This window comes from Biomphalaria glabrata, chromosome 8 (assembly GCF_947242115.1).
Source record: "Biomphalaria glabrata chromosome 8, xgBioGlab47.1, whole genome shotgun sequence".
NCBI lineage: Eukaryota > Metazoa > Mollusca > Gastropoda > Planorbidae > Biomphalaria > Biomphalaria glabrata.
Genome location: NC_074718.1, coordinates 4,563,650 through 4,585,112, shown reverse-complemented (window position 1 = coordinate 4,585,112; position 21,463 = coordinate 4,563,650). Strand labels below are relative to the sequence as shown.

The window sequence follows — 21,463 nt, the reverse complement described above, 5'->3', positions numbered from 1 at the left end:
TCTTTTGGTTAGGTTCATTCCTTGCTTTTTATATTATACTGACACAAGTCTGGCAGAACTAAACCAGTCAACTTCAGGCAGGGGAAGTTACCTTTGCCTAGCTAAGCCATCTAGGAGAAGAAGTCTGAATCCAAGCCTCTGCTGTCTTGCAGCTAAGCTCAAACACAGGGAAGGCTTGAAGAATAAACCTGCTAGGCTGCAGAACCCAAACACTTAGAACAAACATGTGAGAATGGGGAGGACTGCAGTGTGGGTGGCAATATTCCAATAGCCAATGTCCAAGCATAGACATCTATTGACTTTTTTCACTAGGACAGCTGCACTGTAAGTGAACTATGTAAGGAAGAGAGTGATTGAAACTGGTTAGCATAAAGTTAGGAAGGGACTTGACTGTTCTCCACCTAACCCTTTCCAACGTACAATTTAAATGTGAAATAATTGTTTAACTTGTTTTATTACATTAACACCCCTTTGCCATTTGTGATTAAAAAAAAGGTTTGAAAGATATTTAAAGGGAGGTAAAGCAAAAAAACAACTACTACTTGGCTACCTAACTCAGAAAGCTCAAGTTTAATTTCCAATTTAGACTCAACATATCTTTATCGGTCACTAGACTTTCGTCCTAATATAACAGTTCACGCAACCGAATCGCTGCACTTTACCCGATCAGCAGCTCTTCTTAACAGGAATTTTAAATTTACAATTTGATTCAAAATGAGTTTGTTGAGTGGCTGAAGACAGCACATTCAGTAAATTGTTTGTTTCATTTCTAGTCTGATCCTTTTTTTTTATCCTAGGTCAATTATTATACTAACCTGGTAGTGAAGTTTAGAGAAATAAGGTGTGCAACTCATGAGAATACAATGAAAGTTTTCAACTCAATTTAATGAACCGAAAGTAAAATAATTTAACATGATTTTTTTAAAACATACAAGCAAATGTTGAATAAACAAGACAATTCTATTTTTATTTTATAATATAGAATTTTCCCTAAAAACAATGACAATAATAGTCAAAGTAATCAAGTTGTCTAAATATATAATTAATCCTGTTCTTTTTTTTTTAATTGAAGAACTGAATATAATTATAATTCCGTACTTAAACATATTCATCTAAAAAAAAAAAAAAAGTCAAACTTCACTATATGGAGCATAGGAGAGACTGAACCATTTAAAAAAATGTACGACTATATAAAAGAACTCTGCCAAGATTAAAGAAGCTACTATAGAACAACTGAGATTTTGCTGCAGTCCTATTCCATATGGTGAAGTTTGACAGATATATAAAAAAAAATATCCCACACTTTCAAAGCAATAAAAAATTGTTCATTTATAAGTTAAGCAAAAAAAAAAAGTAGTGTTTTACATTAACCAAATCAATCCACTGTTTTTAGCCATATATTTTAGTCTTCTGTTTCTGAAGTTAATAAATACACGTAAATATTTTGATATTTCAAAACATTTCCATTAGAGTTTTTAAGAAGAACAGCAGGAAAAGGTTTGGACAACATCACATAACAAAACAGTGAATTCAGGATTCTTCTCGTACTATTAAGGCCCTACTGAAGAGTGAAGTGGTTTGGTCACCTAGTAAGTGTGCCAACCAATCAGCCCGCCCCTAAGAGCATACACCAGCAGAGATACAGGGCAACAGGATAGCCACAAGTTTTAGGGTTGCTCACCTCAAAAGCATATTAGCTCCCTTTGACTAGCCATGTTAAGGTTAAAAGCAGAAAGATAATATATGCAAGTTGTTAGTAACTGTACTTTTTACAAGTGACCAGCATACAATCATAATTTGTACACAATATGACTAACAATAGTATCTATATGTGTCCTTCCTGCATTATGGCAGCTATCAAATCAATAGAAAACCCCAGAAAACCCAAGACCTGTACCACATCAAAATAAAACAAAAACAAATGTATTCAGTTGTGATTAAAAAGAAAAAAATAAAAGCCAAAAATGAAGTCAGAGCAATCAGCAAAGAGTCAGACACACAAAGACATTGAATACTTTGATGTCGGCTTCATTTGGTAACACAGTACAAAATCAACCATGACAGAAAAGATGTGAGCATCATACCTAAACAGTCCAGCAGAAAACTGGGAGACTTAAAAACATCAACATCACACCTGAACAGTCACTCGAATGAAACAGCCAGAGCCCACTCTCCCCTCTACTGTACAACACACTCATCACCCACACAATTACAATCTATATGCACATTGCATCCAGGTGACTGCACTACAACCATAGAGCCACAGTCACCTATCTAGTTACATTGGTTTCAACTATTTAGTATCTAAATATCTTTAAGCAAAACAGAAACAGAGTGAGATAAGTAATAGACATGAACAAGTGTTAAGTTTCTTTTGACTTGGCAGACACACTGCATCAACACATCCACATCTACTTGAACAAGAAACTGGGGAGAAACAGACAACAATTTGTGAAAAAACAGTCAATAATTTGTGAAAAAACTATCAACAATTTGTGAAAAAAATGGTTGACAATTCAATGAACTTGACTTCCATGCAACTAAATATACAGTGGAGTCCAAAATGATTGGGACTTGACCCAATTGCGATAAATGAATGTTTCAGATTAAGCAAAATTATTAATAAAATATATGTAAGTATGAAATACACGAAATACAACATGCAATAGTACTACGCTATGTAAAACCAGAATTCGCCTTCACTGTAGCGGTTACAATGTTTCTGAGGTGTCGTAATTTTGCTACTTCTCTTCAACGAAAAAAGGTGTAAAAGACTTTTTTAACCCAATTTAGTTTAGAACCACATATCCTGTTTTGTTCTTTACACTGTCTATCTCTGAAACCTACCTTAATAGTTAGTAGACAAGACACATTCTTTCCTTAAAATATCCTAATTTAGGTTTTGGATGTAGCAGTATTTTAGATTACAGATATTTGAATTAATCGGGACTCCACTGTACTAAAGTTTAAGAGAATGACCCAAAAATGTTTTTAAAAAACTTGTCTTTTTTATTAAGTAAAAAGTTACAAGTGAACCTATTTAAAGTAATGAAATACAATTTTTAAAAGAATTTGATTTAAAGAAACTCAGTGAATGGCAGGGCTTTGCAAATTGAAAATTGTCTGTTGTAAGTAAGGATCCAATGCTCACAAATTGCCCCAATATCAAAGTCACTGAATGAGCGGGAAAGGAACTTCACATTTTCAATGTTATTTCAAAAGTGTTTCAAGTTTAAAGTGGTTTTGTGTTTGTTGTCGGTGGGACCAGGCTTTCATTCAAACCTAGTGTTAAACTAAATGATTTTATCAAGATCTAGTCATACTCAGTGAATGAAGGTGACTTCACTTTTTCTTAAAAAGAGTGTCCTATGCCCTACATAGAGCTCAAACAAGCACTCACCTATATGGGTAGCCTTGATACTTGGATCTAAAGACACTCAGCAGTAAGCTAAAAAAGATGGTCACACAGCCCAGCCCCACCAGAGACAAAACTGAAACATATAAATAGTTCATTAGAACAGCAGGAACTTGAAAAGAAGAAATAACAAATACAATATTTCCAGTAGCTAGATGTTACAAGAGGTTCAGTGTGAACCCAAGCTGTCCTTAGTGTAGAGACTATCCATTGATGGATCAAAGTTAGTGAATGAAAATGTCATCCAAGGACATAAACATTCATTGCTCTTAAGTTTGTTACCACATTACTATAAAAGTAAACAGTCTCATTACTAAAAAAGTAAACAATCTCATTACTATAAAAGTAAGCAGTCTCATTACTAAAAAAGTAAACAATTTCATTACTAAAAAAGTAAACAATCTCATTACTAAAAAAGTAAACAATTTCATTACTAAAAAAGTAAACAATTTCATTACTATAAAAGTAAACAATCTCATTACTAAAAAAGGAAACAATTTCATTACTATAAAAGTAAACAATCTCATTACTATAAAAGTAAACAATCTCATTACTATAAAAGTAAACAATCTCATTACTATAAAAGTAAACAATCTCATTACTATAAAAGTAAACAATCTCATTACTAAAAAAGTAAACAATCTCATTACTATAAAAGTAAGCAGTCTCATTACTATAAAAGTAAACAATCTCATTACTATAAAAGTAAGCAGTCTCATTACTATAAAAGTAAACAATCTCATTACTATAAAAGTAAACAATCTCATTACTAAAAAAGGAAACAATTTCATTACTATAAAAGTAAACAATCTCATTACTATAAAAGTAAACAATCTCATTACTATAAAAGTAAACAATCTCATTACTAAAAAAGGAAACAATTTCATTACTATAAAAGTAAACAATCTCATTACTATAAAAGTAAGCAGTCTCATTACTATAAAAGTAAACAATCTCATTACTAAAAAAGGAAACAATTTCATTACTATAAAAGTAAACAATCTCATTACTATAAAAGTAAACAATCTCATTACTATAAAAGTAAACAATCTCATTACTATAAAAGTAAGCAGTCTCATTACTATAAAAGTAAACAATCTCATTACTATAAAAGTAAACAATCTCATTACTATAAAAGTAAACAATCTCATTACTATAAAAGTAAACAATCTCATTACTATAAAAGTAAACAATCTCATTACTATAAAAGTAAACAGTCTCATTACTATAAAAGTAAACAATCTCATTACTATAAAAGTAAGCAGTCTCATTACTAAAAAAGTAAACAGTCTCATTACTATAAAAGTAAGCGGTCACATTACTAATGTGAAATATTTTTTTGAATACATAGTTAGCAGTCAATAAAAAAAAATTATTTATTTCTTGGTTTTATGCATTTCTTCAGAAATAAAAACTATTACATCCTGCCCAGATGGCAGGGTATGACAGGGGGCAGAGTTTAAACTCAGGACCATCATCAACAGTCCGGCGCGCATACCACATGATCACGCAGCCAAGTCATCAAGAGATTGAATAGAAATAAAGTATGTTTGGGCTACCAGGTTTTTATTAACTAGAAACTAATAAAGAAGATAAATAGCTAACACCAAACAGGTTTTAGGATCTACAAGAGCTTGAGGACTTACTTCTCTTTTTACCAGGGTCACCTTTCATTGTCTGAGCTTCATTTAGCATGATAAAGCCCACAACCACTGCAGTATCTTGAGCATCGGGTTAAGGAAAAGTTTGCTGCTGTTTTTTTTTTGTTTTCAGAAACAGCAATATCAAGAGTCTACAACTGAGCCGAGAAAAGCTGACTGGATAGAGTACAACGCAAAATTTCAATGTGACGCTGATACAGTAAAGTTACCCCCCTTTCAGACCTTGTGTTCTATAGGGCAGATGATGTAAAGGTCATCTGTTTCTGTGACCCACGGTTAATGAGGGTGTCACGTGGCCAGCACAACGACCAACCGCCTTTACTTTTACTCAATAATGTCAGGTATCCATTAGAGCTGGGTGGACTCAGAGGCACCCAAAGGTTCTGAAATTAAAAATTCCAGTCTTCAAACCAGGGACCCCAGGTTTGGAAGCCAAGCGCTCTACTTCGCCTCCTAACGCTGATATATTGAATGGATAATACATCTGAAGTATTCATACTGAAGAAAAGACAAACCATTAATCTCAAGTGAAAAACAATTTGACGAAAAAAATCAATAAAATATCATCCTAGAAAAGTTATTTAAAAAATGTGTCTTGTACATGTATGTAAAATTTTATAAGCTCTATTTACACCCATTAATACAGTATATAAATATATGCTGTCACTAGCTACAGCTATTTCCCTTGTCAAGGGAGTTTATATTATAAATCATATATAAGATAGAGTGTAAATGAAGAGAAATAATAATTCCAGCTTGTTTAGTGTACTATTCAGTTTACTAAAACTAACAATGACCTATTCCTTTGCTTAGATGTCAACATGTAAATTATGAGTGAGTCTGGTGTGAATGTACACTTTGGTTTCTTATAGTTATAATGTTTTTTGTTTGGTGTAATGCACAAATTGTAAGACAAATTTCCTTACGGATAATAAAGATTATTATTATTATTATTATTATTATTATATATATATATATATATATATCGTCCTGTGTCCTAGTGGGGTTCATATGAAAGGATACTGAGCAACATAACAATATAGGTCTCCATGATAAACTGACCTTGACTGCTGCCATGAATGTAATGCTGCAAGAAACAAAAAAGTAGTCCCACAATCAGAATGTATTACTGCGCATTTAAAAAAAAATATGACAGTTTACTTAAATACTTGACTCTTTCAAGGACTATGCTATACTGACCATTTGACCGGTGTTTGGGTTCCTGTGCATAACTGGGGGGCCTCTAATGTGATTCCACATCTGACCAGAGGTCATAGCAAATATAATAGCCTGAAAGATACACAGAAGTAATCAGAAAACATTTTATTATAAGGACAACAAGGACATGATCAGCTCAAGAAAACAATGTAGTTGCTTTTTTTTAACTCATGAAAGCCCATGACTAAATTTGACTTTTATTACATAGGATCCATATTAGTCATACTATTTAAACTATTTGAGACAGTAGTTATACAAAATGTCCATAATGGTAACTATACAATTTTGTATAATATTAGACTGTCTATTTGAAATAGAAGTTGAATAAACAACATAAGATTGGCTAATTGACAACTTACGAACAAGTTATAAAAGACAGCCCATTTTAAATCTTAATTACAGAATTTTATGATAAAATTAAAAAAACTACCCATTTTAAATTATAATTTACAGAATTTTATAATAAAATTAAATTTCTGAAAAAAAGACAAACAAACTATAAAAGACAGACTTAGTCAGTGATTTGCTATAGACTTATAGACTAATCTATGCTCATTTTTATGCCTTTTCTTATGAAATAACAGCATATAATTATACATTACATTAATTTTCTTAAAGAGGATTTATCTCTATTTGAGTTAACTTGTGAACAGTGTTATTTGCTAAGGAAATAAAACTTACTAGAGATATTATTCCCCAAGAGGTCTTGTTGTATAAAAATTCAAGATTGTTTCGTTTGAAATAAAGTAAACCTCCGATCATTGCAAACAGTAAGGCCAGAATGACAGTGCCAGAATAATTAGGTGGACGAAAGACACGAATCTGAAAGCACACGATAAACAAAACTTAGTGTTAAAAAATTTACATTTCTCCAACAAAATAATACAACAGCCATTTCTTAATTTATACTTTAATCAGGCAATTAGACTGTTCCATCAACTAATAACATATTAATGATATGATAAACCAAAGGTAAAAAATAAAATAAATTACACAGACATGAAAAAGCTTAAATTGTGCCCAAACATAGAAAAAAAAATTACCTGTATATCAGTTCTCTCTCCTACCCATTTTGCCAACATCTCTGCTGCATAACCATTCCTAAAATAAATAAAAAACAAAACAAAACAAAACGCTTAAGTTTATCTTCCTTATATATTTCTGAATTACAAAATATATGCAATTTGAATTAGAGATAATATGAAAAAATACATTTCAAATAAAAAATAAATAAATAGCAAATTTATGAACTATGATTTTCCTCCAGTTGTGAACTAGTGATGAAGGACATTCTCCTTAAAATTCACAGTGATGCCCTAATGTATTGTCTCATCAAGAGAACAAACTAAAACAAATGTGTAGAGATCTGATGACATTTCCTAACAACAAATGAACAGTAGACCATCCAAACCTGTTAATATCATGAGTATCAGCTTTCTTCTGCTTGCCTTTGGGGGGGAAGTGCATAAATACAGGAGCAGTCGTCAGCTTCATCTGAATGGAGACAGAATCAGGAGTAAGGTTAAGGCACTTACATGGATACATACAGCTACATACAGGTTTACCATATTTTCCCACATATACCCTGCACAAATGACAAAATTAGTCAAAACAAAACAGTACAGCCAGCACCTAGCAAAGTATGACTTGCTGTTAACTACTGGTACTTGTGCTGTTTGTTTTCTTGAGGTCTATAATGAGCTGTTCATAAAGCTTTACAAGCTAACTATAGGAGGTATAAAGACCCACTGGTATGTCTATAGTTTTCATTGCGCTAAGTTTATGAGTAAGATAAATTTTGTAAACCCTGCACAGGGGCCATTCGGTTGTAAAAACTTCCATAACCTGAGCGCAAATATTGTAAATATTGTATCACATGAAGATTACATACCTTTTTGATATTTAGGTATTGTTTAAGAAGCAGACTAGAACAAAATGTTTGTTTGTAAAAGTATGCAATGCTAATAAGGAAATATTGACATCATGACAAACAGAATGGATGACTCACACTTTGAAAGACATCGGAGCCTTCATCATAGTCAACTAAAGCAAAGAATAAACGGTTGGAATACTGTTGGGAGTATCTCCAGGAGTTGGCAAGGATTTGAAACTCATCGTTAGCATGTCTGAGAGAGTAGAGTAAAATAACATTGAAATAAAAGTCAATAAAAACTTAGGAAAAGAAAAAAAAGATGCTTAGGAGTACATTTGGTTAGTTGGCACATATTGGACAAAATCTTGCTCTATAAATTTGGAATTTTTTTTTAAGGAAGAATCTCAGTTTCTCTGTGATTACAATTTTATTCTAAATTCAGATATACACATAAGAATATCAGTTTTAGAATAGCTTTAGAACTTCAGCCAATTTCCAGAGCATGCTGATTTGGTTTACAGAATAATAAATATCTAAGGGGAATAGCTCACAATATTATGCATACACATATCCACTACAGCATTACTACTATATAAGAAAAACAGATACACACACATACAACTAGAGTTTCAGGATTTAGGCTCCTACATTCTTCCAGGTGATGTCAAATGACCTTGAAACACCCTGAATGAAAATAGTCTGAATGTTTTAATATTCTTCTTGGGTATAACCATATTTTTAAAGAACAGAGTATAAGAGATAAGGGTTGTGATAAGTTCCTCTATGTCAGCCCAATAATTAATTGTACGGGCTCATGTCAGGATAACTTGAATGCAGCCTTGTCATAGCATACATATATTTGCACAAGTTAAAAAATGCAAATAGCAGGAACCTTAGTAGGTTAAAAAAACAAAGCAGGAGATCTGTCAACTTTCATCATGACACAACCGTTTGATATAAACAATGCCCTAATGTTGGTCGGTAAAATGTTGTAACTATTGCTTGAAATAAGCAATGACCACTAAAAATGGAAATGGACATGCTTGAAATTTGGAAATAACAACAGCAAAACAATCTGGACAAACACATGTAATATATATGATATTAACCCAGGACAAAAAAAAAATCCATTTGACTAAGAAACAAATACCAACATTTACTCTCACACACACACGCACACATCTTATAAAGTCCTTCATGACTTCACACTCAGACATCCTTCACGATTCAATAGTTACAAAAGCAAATGTCAATATGGATCAATAACTGGCTAGTGGCCAATACTTGTCTACTGTAGACTCTATTGATTAGGACATCAATAATGATGGAGTGGGGGGGGGGTGTGAAGAGGAAGTCCTGCTAAAGAAGTTATATATAAAAAATTTTTTTTAAATAAACAAAGCTTATATCAAGTATAAGTGTGTCAATTAGTTTGGATCATTCATGTAAATATATATGTGTGGTGATTGACCTAGACATATAAATCTGTGCAATAGAAATATTTTTACCAATTGTTTAGCTTTTACCTTTCTCAATTGCTAAAGGCAGCGTGAAAATCTTCGCATAGATACCCCCACCCCAAAACAGAGATATTGACCCTAACACACTGAGCATGATGTAACACAAACAATGCACCATACTAGAGTCATTAAAACAAAAATGTACCAAAGTGGATCTAGGTCAGGAGGAGGTATTGAGGGATATGATGCACACACACACATATGCAGCAAATTCATCATAAACAAAAATAATGTTTTATGAAAGAAGAACATGACAAGAATAAAAATGTAAAATTTATAGGTCAGTTTTACACACATGGAAAATAGCGAGAGAGGCAAAAAAGATTTCTTGAAAACAGCTAAGAAAGGACAGATAAGGAATAACACCTGAATGAACAAACATTTAGAATTTATACCCTTGACATTTCCCAGGCAAACAGTGACAAAGGGTTAACCATAATATACATAGAACATAATGGACACAAAAACATTATTAAGAGTTAACTTACTTGCATACAACACAGGAACGCTGCGGCTGTAATGCTGTTAACATAACTATGACCGAGTAGTTACGTGGGCTTGCTTTCACATACTGCCGAAACTTGTCACCGTTCAACCGTATGATGGACTTTTTGTTGTTCCATTCCATCAGCTGTTGAACCTTATCTCCAAGAGATTCCTGAAATATTTCGAATAACACATCAACTGAGGAAATCATAAACCACATTTTTACCAAGCTTAGATCTTTGTCTGAGTTAAATGTGTTTATACCTTTACATTCGAGTTTTTCTTTTTAGAAGTGCATGTACAGTCTGCACATATTTAATGTAGATTTTAATAATAGTGTACTGCATTGTATGTTTTGTTTTTGTTTTATTTTCAAACATTTAAATCTATCCTAGATTATCATCATGATCATCAAACTCTAGATCTGTTTATTGAGCTGAGTGACGCCATTGATGGGCACAAGACTTCAAGTCCTTTCTTCCGGAAAAAGCCCTTCTGTTATGCATCTATCTAGTGCAGGGGGGTTCTCAACCTGTGGGTCACGAACCCTTTGGGGGGTCGAATGACCCTTAGCCAGGGGTTACCTAACACCATTTGAAAATTGAGGTGGGGGGGGGGGGGGGGGGATGGGAGGAATGGCAATTTTTTTATTGGAATTTTTTTTTCTAATGTGTTGTAACAAGCATATTTGTACCATAGTGGATATAGATTTAAATCAGTAGCAGCTATTGAAAGGGACATCACTCAAATTACATTATTACCAAACAAATTATGAAACGATAGTAAAGTTTCAGTGAAAAATAAAAAGTGGGGATGACAAATATAAACAAGGACATACTGCCAGAGGATACAGAGGGCACTTTTAGTGAATATAACATCCTTGTTTGAAAGTATACGTGTTGTTTTATTTATTGGTACTTCTTTGTTTTTTTTTTATTATTGTTATTAAAAAATAGGCTCGGGTAGGAGTGCCTAAGGTGGTGCGAGAGCATTGCCATTGCACTGGCGGGGATGTAAAAAAGTTCCAGCAAAGACCTGTCAACATCCAGGCGCCGTCCCTCAAGGGTCCGTTACATAAATGGCTTGTCCTGCATGGTTTACCTGGTACAGCATACGAATACGACGGGGGAATCCAGTGGTGCGGCCTTTGGCCGCGTCTCTAGTCTGCGAGTCCGGACTGTCAGTGTCCATTGGAAGTGAACGCATAAACAAATTCAAAGTTTAACCCCGAGTCTCACCCCCCCGTCGGACAGGGTGGCGGGTAGGAACCCATTTCAGATGGTGAAAGGGAGCTTTTCTTCGCTTTTGCTGGCCTTGGTGTTCCAAGTGCAATGCACAACACCACTAGACAATTCAAGATGATAACCATTTTATATCATTAGCTAAATCACATTTACCTAGACCTATAAAAAAAAAAATTACGGCTGGGGTCGACTCCTAGTGAAAAATTGTATAAGGGGGTTGCGGAGCTAAAAAGGTTGAGAACCGCTGATCTAGTGCATATCTTTAGAATCCAGGTCATTACTACAGTCTACGCTCTATACAGTCCTAGTCTAGAGTTCTAGATCTAGATCTAATTAATTATAATGAGTAAGCTCTTATGTTCCGAACACCTCATCAAATTCTCATTCGCCGAATGCGTCATTTTAAAAATTCATTTGTTTATATGTTTGGAGCAAAAATCGACTGTGCAAGTCCAATTTTAGCTAAGTTTCTGTATTTTTGTTCCATTTTTCCAAAGATGGTAGTTGTTTAGATTCTATGTACGTATGCAAAGCTATTTTTGTAACCTCCCCCGCCCCGGGCAACCCACATAAGGGATGAGGGCCAGATTATGAGCCTGTTTACTCCTAGGCTGATGGGCACTCTATAGATAAATGGAAAGTTATTTATATTTTGATAAGCCATTCCAATCACATTTTTACTGTTTGCTGTTAAAGTAAATAAAAAGAAATAATGAATTTTCAAAACTCATTCTTGTTTCCCTATTGGGAGCTATGATTTGTTCAATAACCTAGATCCAGATATCTAGAGTACATAGTTTATGAATGAAAGAAAAAAAGTATGTGCTGGTAATTTGAAGCCAGAGACCATGCCCACTGCAGGTGATCATGCCAGGTGAGCTGGCGGCAAGGTGAGATATACAATAAATTATGAAAACAAGCAGAGGCTCCATGGATGGGTTTGATAATTTGCTGACCATTCCATTAGATAGTCCCACCCTCCTTATATTGTAAAGGCTTTGAGTCAACCATGGGGGAAAATCAGGAGCAGGAGACTCTCAGGTAGTATGCAGTATTCAGATCTACACCCTGGCAGAGCCCTTATAATTAATTTTTCAAAATGTATCGACATTTACTATTCCTTTGGATACACCAGCTATGTTTTGAAAGGGGGGGGGGGGACTGCTGTTTTGGGCAACGTCGTTCTGAGTATTCTGACCATAGCTATAAAGTCTATGCATTATCTCATTCTTGAGGAGATCCATCAGTCGCTTTACCACAGACGGAGGCCAAAGACTATAAATACATATATATATATTGCAGAAGAAGTGAATCTACTTCTTTTTAATACAATCTAAACAATTTTAAAAGAACACAGATATAATTACTAAGTGTGGTGTTCGGTGACAGGGATCAGTGTTCAATGAAAAGAAAAGCACAAAAACTGAGTTCGATATAGAGGAATGAAGTGACCCAATTTATTTTATAAAATCTTAACTATGAGTAATTATAATATATATTATTAAATATACATGACATATGAACACAGCTGTTTTTAGAATCTACGATAGATTATAGTATAGAGACAGGGGCGTAACTAGGGATTTGGGGGCCCGGGGGGGATTGACCTCTTTGGGGGCCCCTTGCATTTTGGCATTCAACATATGACATGAGATAAGGTACGCAAAAATATATAAGCCCCAAATCAAATTGGTTCAGTATATCAGTAAACTTAACAAAAAGTAATCATCAAGACTCTTTTAATGAATAATACCGTTGTTTATTAGTTAAATAATGCACAAGTGACAAATCTAAATTGATATCGCTTCACGTCGTGCATTCTGTGCAGCAAAGACATCTATAACATCAACTACATCGATACTTTCTAGTATTTGTGACTTCACTGACATTAAAACCATGATAAGCCTTTCTTGCGTCATTGTGCTCCTGAGATACTTTTTGATGAGTTTGAGCTTTGAGAATGATCTCTCACATGACGTAATGTCCAGCACTTCTGTCGCAACACGTTTGAATTGCAGTTGTATTGACAGTCCTACATTAGAACTCAACTTCCCATCAAGTCTTTTCTTTCATATGGTTGTTTTGATTACAGGGAATCCATAGTATTCACTACCTTCTTTTGCTTTTTCGATGGATTGGGTTTTTGTCAGTTTCTCATCATTTTGCAGAAAGCATGAAAGGGTACTAATTTCTTTAGAAGATTCCCGTATATGCAGTCCAGACTTTTGTAGTTTCTTCCGAACTATATTAATAGGGCACAGGAGCTTTGACCAGAATTCCAGATAGGCAAAAAATTCTTAATTTTTCACTGCATGAAGAAGATTCTGTGCTAATATTATATGGTATTACGTCATTGTTGGTTGTTTATGTTTTGTGCGAAAGCAAAAGGATTCAGAGTATACAAAAGTGGGAAAGATCCATATCTCGTTATGCTCGAGTATAGAAATAATCCGATAAGTGGACTGCCGTATTCACCATCACAACTGCTGACGAGTAGAAGACTCAGGGAACCATTCCAACTGATCACAAACTATTGAAACCATCGGTAGCTGAAAATGCAGAGACAATACTCAACGAACGACAGATGAAAAGCTAAGTGAAATACGATGCAAAAACAGATTATTCTGTCGGAGAGTTCGTCTAGGTCAAACATGGCAGAAAGCAGTTGTCATAAAAAAAATTCAGCACCCAGATCTTACATCATAAAGACAAACAATGGAAAAACATACAGAAGAAATCAACGCTTTTTAAATAAGAGTTTCGATGAAGACATCTCTGGGTACTATGATACCGATGAAGACAATGAACTGCAAACTGTTGGAACAAACGAAACAGACAGTTATAGACCAACATCTAGAGAACTTGTTGTGCCAGTCAAGACAACAAGAAGTGGACGAATTGTTAAAGTTCCTAGTAGACAGGGCCGGCCTTAGGCCATTGCAGCCTATACGGTCGCAGTGGGCCCCGCGCTTTCATAGGACCCGCGCTAATTCTAAGTGTACATTATTAAATTAAACCATTATAACGTATATAAAATAACAGGGTTTTCGCGAACTCCTGATTTTTCAGGGCCTCCAGGAAATCTCATGAAAAGGCAAAATATACGATAAAGTCCTGAACTTTTTTTGAATTTATTCAAATCTCCTGAAGAAAAGACGAAATTGACATTTAGGGGTGCCAATAAATAAAAAGTGGCATTGCGAGCTTTCATTTGATAAAAATTTATTGCAAAGACGAAAGTAGGCTTATTTTCTAATTCAAAAAAAATAATTTTGACATTATGCTTATCCCTACCCAGACTAGGCCCAGCGCGATCCGTTTCGCATAGGACCCCGCAAATGCTAGGGCCGGCCCTGCTAGTAGATATCACTATTAAGAACTTTAAAAGGAAGGGTGTGATAATAACTTCAGTAGGAAGGATGTTTTAATATTATATGATACTACGTCATTATTTTTTGTTTATGTTTTGTGCGAAAGCAAAAGGATTAGATCATTAGATGTAAATAAAAAGAGAGCGTTTCCATTGGATTGAGGAAAGATGAATAAAGGGGTAATAACTCGAGTGTGAAGTTTAATTCTGAAATTATAGACGCCAAACCAGAATAATGGACAATTTTAGCATTGTTAAGAATAACTTTTAGATCTGTTATACTCGATTCTGTAAATTTTGCTTCAAGGTTAATTAGTGTAGCCATATAATACTCGCCATTTTGATCTATTATTAGTAAAGGTAACAAGATACCTGGAATTCGCTGTATATCATGCAGTTTTATTCGTGGCAACAAAGTTTAAAATGTAAGACTAATTTTTTTTAAAAATTAATCTCTGCGGCAAAAATATTTTTAAAATGTCAACAAAGTCAACGTACTGATAGACCTAGATCTAAGTTTAGTCTTTGTGATAAATTTAATCCATAAATGTTGATAAAAAAAAGAAACCTGTTGACACTATTTGTCAATCAAATATATTAATTTATGTATTTACAAATAAATTTCGGACACCCATTTGGGGGCCCTCCCTAGGTGGGGGCCCGGGGGGAATTAAAAATTCTCCCCCCCCCCTTAGTTACGCACTGTATAGAGATAACTCTAGACAGTAGACTCTATATACTTAATACTTATATAATAATAATAGTTTTAAACTCTAGACAGGGTGTAGACGCCGTAGCTAGAAATTTGTCATCATTTTGGGGCTGGGGGGGCTAGACATCTTCGGAGGCCCCTGCATTTTGTGTAATATTTAATATAAAAACACTCATTTGGGGACCCCCCTCAAGTAAGGACCTAATGGGATTTTCAAATTCTCCCCGCCTTAGCCCTAGCAGTAGCTACGCCACTGGATCTAGATCTAGATGATAGTATAGTAGATTCTTATACCTGAACACCGACTTACGGGAACTAGGTCAAATTTTTATTTTATTTTTTTATTTGGTGACGGTTTAACTTACAAAAAAACTGAAAGCAGATTCTTATTCTGCAACTAAAGGACTAAAAAAATAGCTGTATTCCTTTGTATTACCACTCATAGTCAAGATTTTATTTTAAAATAAAGTGGGTCACTTCATGCTCCTATATTGAACGCAGTTTTTGGGCTTTCTCCTCAATTGGACAGTGAGCACCGTCATTGTACACCACTATGTAATTGCTAATAAATTATATCTGTGTTACTTAATTTTTTTTAGATTGTATTAAAAGAAGTAGATTCACTTTTGCAATATGTATTTATAGTCTATTTCCTCATATACTCTCTCTCTCTGTCTATCTCTCTCTAACTCTATAATATTATAGAATATAGATCTATATATATATATATATATATATCGTTTATAGTTTATTATTTATATACCTATGTAATCTATGTGTAGAAACAGACAGAAATAAATCTATATAGATTATATATCGATAAATTAATTATTATAATTTAATAAATAAGATATTTTCAACTAGGCTACATTGGCTACATGTATTTCCTCTGTCTTTCTTTTAATTGCCATCCAAGGACCCTCTTCTTGTTTTCATAAGTTGGATGTTCGTTTTGTGACACATTAACACCCCCCTCCCTCCCATAGATGCTTATAATTCTTTTCATGACTCTCTCCCCCTTCCCTCCACTGCCTGTTGAATAGTTTGTGACACTACAAGCTGAGTGTATACTTCTCCTCACTGCCAGCTCATCTGGAGTGATCACCTGCAGTGGGCATGGTCTCTGGCTTCAAATTAGCAGCCCGCACTTTTTCTTTCATTCATAAATTATATATTATAGACATCTCGATCTAGGTCAAGCTTATTCATTGAAAAAATCATAGATTTATTAATCCCAATAATATTTCTTATTACGATTTTGCTGTGTCCAATGAAGGAGAATGAGCTGAATTCATTATTATTCGTTGTACACCCCCTTATTAAATTTTATTTAACAGCTAACGGTATAAATGTGATTGGAATGTCTTTCTAAAGATGTTTGGAAGCTTATTTTGATATGCCCATCAGCCTACGATCAAACAGGCTCATAATATAGCCTTCATCCCTTATATGGGTATGAATTGCCGGGGGAGGTTAAAACAACAGCTTTACATACATGGTTACCGAGAATCTAAAAAACTGCCATCTGCTTTGGAAAAACGGAACAAAATTACCGGAACTTATCTAAAATTGGACATGTGCAGTCCCGAAACGATGATTTTTGCTCCAAACATAAAAACAAATGAATTACAAACAAAAAAAGCGACCCGTTCATTGAAGGAGAATTTGATGGGGTGTCCAAAATATAAGAAGCTACTATAAATCTAGATCTTAGTTTTGGCAGTTTTGTGAGAAAAAAAAAACACTTTAAAAAAAGATTCAATCAAATGAATCAAATCAGTACTTATAAATTATATCTAGATTAATCTAGACGTCCCTACAGTTATGAGTTAGTTACAGAGTAACACTAGTAACGAGTAACTCACTAATCTAAATCACCAATTGACCAATTCAAGAATTTTTATTTTTAGAATTTTACGCCGCCGGCATTTTCAGTGCTAGCGCTTCTAGACTAATTAAATCTAGATCTACTAAAAGCATTGCATGATGTGATAAAGTAAGTTTTCCGTTATATTGATTGTAATATCATCCATGCTTACTTCTTTTTTTCTAACATCTGCAGAAACCAGCAAAAACATATGAATAACAACAAACACTAAAAGTTTTATGTAAGCTGCCATATTTTCGGCGAGGAATTGTCAACGTGGATGAAACACATATTTTCATTGGACAAAATGTAACCAATCAAAATTTGCAACACGTCCTGTTTTGCTATCACACAATATTTTTTTTCAGCCATTCTCATCCTATAATATAGATCTAGATATGGATAACCCCAGGGGTGTCCATTGGAGTATTTGTATTTACCAGAAAATGGCTGGGCAGAAATTTGATATTAAAATTAGGTTTCACTCAATGTAATTTCAATCGTCAACGAAAAGAAGAACATTGTAAAAGATTATTTTTTTTTCACAGTCGGGAAACGTCCTAAGATAAGACTAAGACTGCTTTATTGATCCTTACGGAAATTTGTTGTGATTACAAGGACTCGTTTCTCATATAAAGACAACACAACAGAAAAATACACATTAATACAACAGACAACATAAAGAGTTCATTCAGCGACTACATAAGACAGCTATAATAAACGGGCTTGAAAGTTAAAAGTATTATGGGACTGTGCACTGGGGGGGGGGGTCGGGATCCGTGGCGGTCTTAGCAGTGGATGGGGCCCTGGGCGAATGTCATATGCGGGGCCCTGAGCCGTAAGGGTAGAGTGTCGTATGGACGGTATGGTACCACGTCACGCTAAACAGACTCGTCCGCCTCTGACGCCGCAGTCCTTATTTTTGTTACAAAACCTACTACCTTACAACTTACATAAGTATAGGCCTAACTGTACTATTGACCTTTTAACTACATTAACTCAAAGTGTTATCCACCACAACGTATTATCATATCTTATATATTACAGACATTATTTCAAAATAGAAGATAATTGTACGCCCTACGCATTTCATGGTCAATGTAAATCTGGATCTGATAGGCCCTACGTGAACAAAACGCTATATAAGATAAGATAATTTGTATTGACCCAATCAAATGGAAATACAGTTTGGCTACAATTGACCACCTCAGCGTAACTATATAGGCTACTGTACAATAACAATAACAGACTTATATGCTCTTTGTCTTTGTAGCTAACATCAAGCGTGCAGTCAGTGCCGGTCCTAGCAATTGCGGGGCCCTATGCGAAACTGATTGCACGGGGGCTAGTCTAGGTGAGAATAAGGATATAGTAAGTGAAAATTAAGATTTTGTGTTAGAAAATAAACTCGGCTTTGCATTTTATTCATTCTTTTCTAAGTACAAAATTGCTATCAAGTTAACTTTACTTTACGAATCTTGCTACCTATGGCTTATTTTTATGCCAGTGACTATAAAAGTAAATACGTATTGGTTATGGGGAAACTTTGTCCGATCATTACATTTTATTACATGAAAGCTGTCATTGCCTTTTTTTAACGCGCGTAGAAATGACGTTTTCCATAATGAATGACACACACAAATGATAATTTTGTCTATTTTTCATGAGATTTTAATTAGTGCAGCAAATTTTTCGTATATAATTTGCAATTACTAATTACACATAGAATTAGCGCGGGGCCTATGAAAGCGCGGGGCCCACTGCGACCGCATAGGTTGCAGTGGCCTAAGACCAGCCCTGCGTGCAGTCAAGGATGACGGGGCAATACGCCCTCAGGTCCATAAGTTCATTTTGAATTCTATATCCGAGGTTCTGGGCGTGAGCCTCGGTGTTCTTCATACGTCGAAGAGGTTCTTGCATGGTTGGGTTGAATTTGTCAAGCATCTCAACCAAGCTTAATAACTGACCGTTGTTTGGCGTATAAAGTTTCTCTGTCCTCCCACAAAATGTGCTGTGTGTGTGTGTGTTTGTGTGCAAGATACTGGGCAATCGCTATGATTCTTGCTAAGACTGCGCCTTCAATGCAGTTTTTCTTTTCTAATTACTTATTGTAGTATATATAGGTCTGTGGTTGAATTTTATAGAGCCTTCGTAACTTCTTCTATAGAGAAATGACTTTTGTAATTTCTTAACCACTGCGCTACCATTGGACATTCTCAGAGCTTAATCTAACCGGGTGACACATATTTATAACTATGAGTGGCTGTCTGGTCGTGGTCGTGCGGTATGCGCGCTGGACTGTTGTTTGGTCGTCTCGATGGTCCCGGGTTCAAACCCTGCCCGCTGCCATCCCCCGTCGTCCTGCGGGAGGTTTGGACTAGGAAGTAAATTATCTTCAACTCTGAAGGAACATGCGAAACATTTTAAACATTTTAGAAACATTTTAACGTGATTGACAGAGACCTCGTGCTGCTGAATCTTATTATCAAGATGTTTCCAGTTACAGTGGCCCATTGACTTTCGTAGATCCAATTTGCTAGTGAAAAAAAAACAACGTCCGCGTTTGTTTTTCTATCACTAGAACACGCCCCAATCCACCCGATGTATACGCCTATGTACAGAAAAAATGAATGTCATCTTATCTTATCTTATCTTATCTTATCTTATCTTATCTTATCTTATCTTATCTTATCTTATCTTAGTTGATACATCGTGAAACTTTCTGGATGTTGTTCTCACACAGCCTCGTCCCTTTTGTTTTCTATGGCGGACTAAAGTAGCATTATATTTCTACTGTATATGTACCGATTCTTTTTATACTGTGATGCCACATAACAGTACTGCCCTGACTCTCTAAATTCGAAGTAAACGATTTTGATTGGTAGCTTCCGGCTACGTGTTTTGTTTTGTTTTTTAAATGCCAAGGTGAACCGTTAAACAGTAATATCCGCTTAGAATGTACAGGTCATAATTAAGATGCTGTCTTTATCGAAACTGAACTATATTTCGAAACCAAAATATGTCGTGTTAAGAGCTTACATGTTAGGCCTAATTAGTTGGCCTATCATATAAAAGATGCTAGGAAATATTGAGCAACAAGTCCTAGATTATGAAAACTGGTCCGGTTTTCGAACCTGACGGTCATAGGGGAATCTCCTATCACTGGGCTCCACAGTATAGATATGTAGGCTACATTTACGAGGAATCAAGAAACAATACAAGGATGTCATAATTATTCTCTTCCTTTGGATTCCAGAAGCGCCCGTTTCGTTAAACCAAGATTGCAGGCAATACTTTTCAGCCTCAAAGTGGCGCCCTGGCAATCAGGGAAGCAAAACAGAATTTCCGTTGAGGGGCCAAGGGAGGTAAGTGAGCCCATGTCACTATCCACTCACCATTTCTAAAGCAACGGCAGATAGCGGCCCTTAGCGGGTCGGATTATGTAGTGTAGAGCAGAATTAGGAGAATTTCCTCTAAAGTTCTAACCCAATGTCTTGGGATACAAACCACTGGTAAAAAAGATGTCACAAATTACGTCTGCTTTGGTCCCTCCCAGACTGAGAAATAGTTCAGAATGGGAGCCTTCAAAATCTCAAGAGTTTCAAGAGTCTTCGACTCAAACTATTAGTAAAATTAAAAAGATAACTAGGAAATACACATTTGCCTTTTCACTGTCGATTTCATAGATACCATATATGGCTCTGTCTCGGAAGACAATGGATGAGCCTAGATGAGTCGCTGATATTTCTGCGACATCTTGTGTCAGGATTTCGGTCTTGGAGAGGCGTATTGAAGCTATTGTAAGGCTAAACCCTTGACAAGCAGCTGCCAGAGCATTCACAAGGCTCTGCAATCCTTCTTGTGAATGAGATATGTGCCGGATCATCTGCGAACAGCAGTACCCTAATCAAGATACGCCGTCTTTTCGTTTTGACTTTAAGGCGTATCTTGTATAATACAGACTTTACTTCAAAAAAGATGATTACGTCCTACGCGTCATGCATTTGGTCATGCATGTTAACCAATGAATTAAATTCTGCCAAGTCACTGGTTTTCCTGGCTAGCTCAGGTAACCCATTCTAACAGCACTAGGGAAG

The 21,463-nt window shown here is 35.1% G+C and overlaps 1 protein-coding gene across 1 annotated transcript; it reads right to left on the bottom strand.

Moving 5' to 3' along the window:
- Positions 1 to 864: 864 nt before the first annotated feature.
- LOC106078783 (tumor suppressor candidate 3-like) lies at positions 865 to 17,663 on the bottom strand. The gene is made up of 11 exons (XM_056038689.1): positions 17,539 to 17,663; positions 10,176 to 10,345; positions 8,303 to 8,420; positions 7,706 to 7,788; positions 7,338 to 7,395; positions 6,976 to 7,116; positions 6,277 to 6,366; positions 6,100 to 6,163; positions 5,062 to 5,136; positions 3,401 to 3,491; positions 865 to 2,427 (listed from the first exon to the last, which is right to left on the bottom strand). The coding sequence occupies exons 1-11, from the start codon at positions 17,617 to 17,619 to the stop codon at positions 2,412 to 2,414; spliced, it is 987 nt and encodes a 328-aa protein (XP_055894664.1). The 5' UTR covers positions 17,620 to 17,663; the 3' UTR covers positions 865 to 2,411.
- Positions 17,664 to 21,463: the final 3,800 nt, after the last annotated feature.

What these genes read in the sequence shown, in the direction of transcription:
- LOC106078783 (XM_056038689.1), bottom strand. Translation starts at nt 17,619, where the DNA reads ATGGCAGCTTACATAAAACTTTTAGTGTTTGTTGTTATTCATATGTTT. An exon ending in CTTGGGGAATAATATCTCTA is followed by an intron (nt 6,367 to 6,975) that starts GTAAGTTTTATT and finishes TGTATCTTTCAG; the next exon opens with GCTATTATATTTGCTATGAC. An exon ending in CTATATTGTTATGTTGCTCA is followed by an intron (nt 5,137 to 6,099) that starts GTATCCTTTCAT and finishes CCGATGCTCAAG; the next exon opens with ATACTGCAGTGGTTGTGGGC.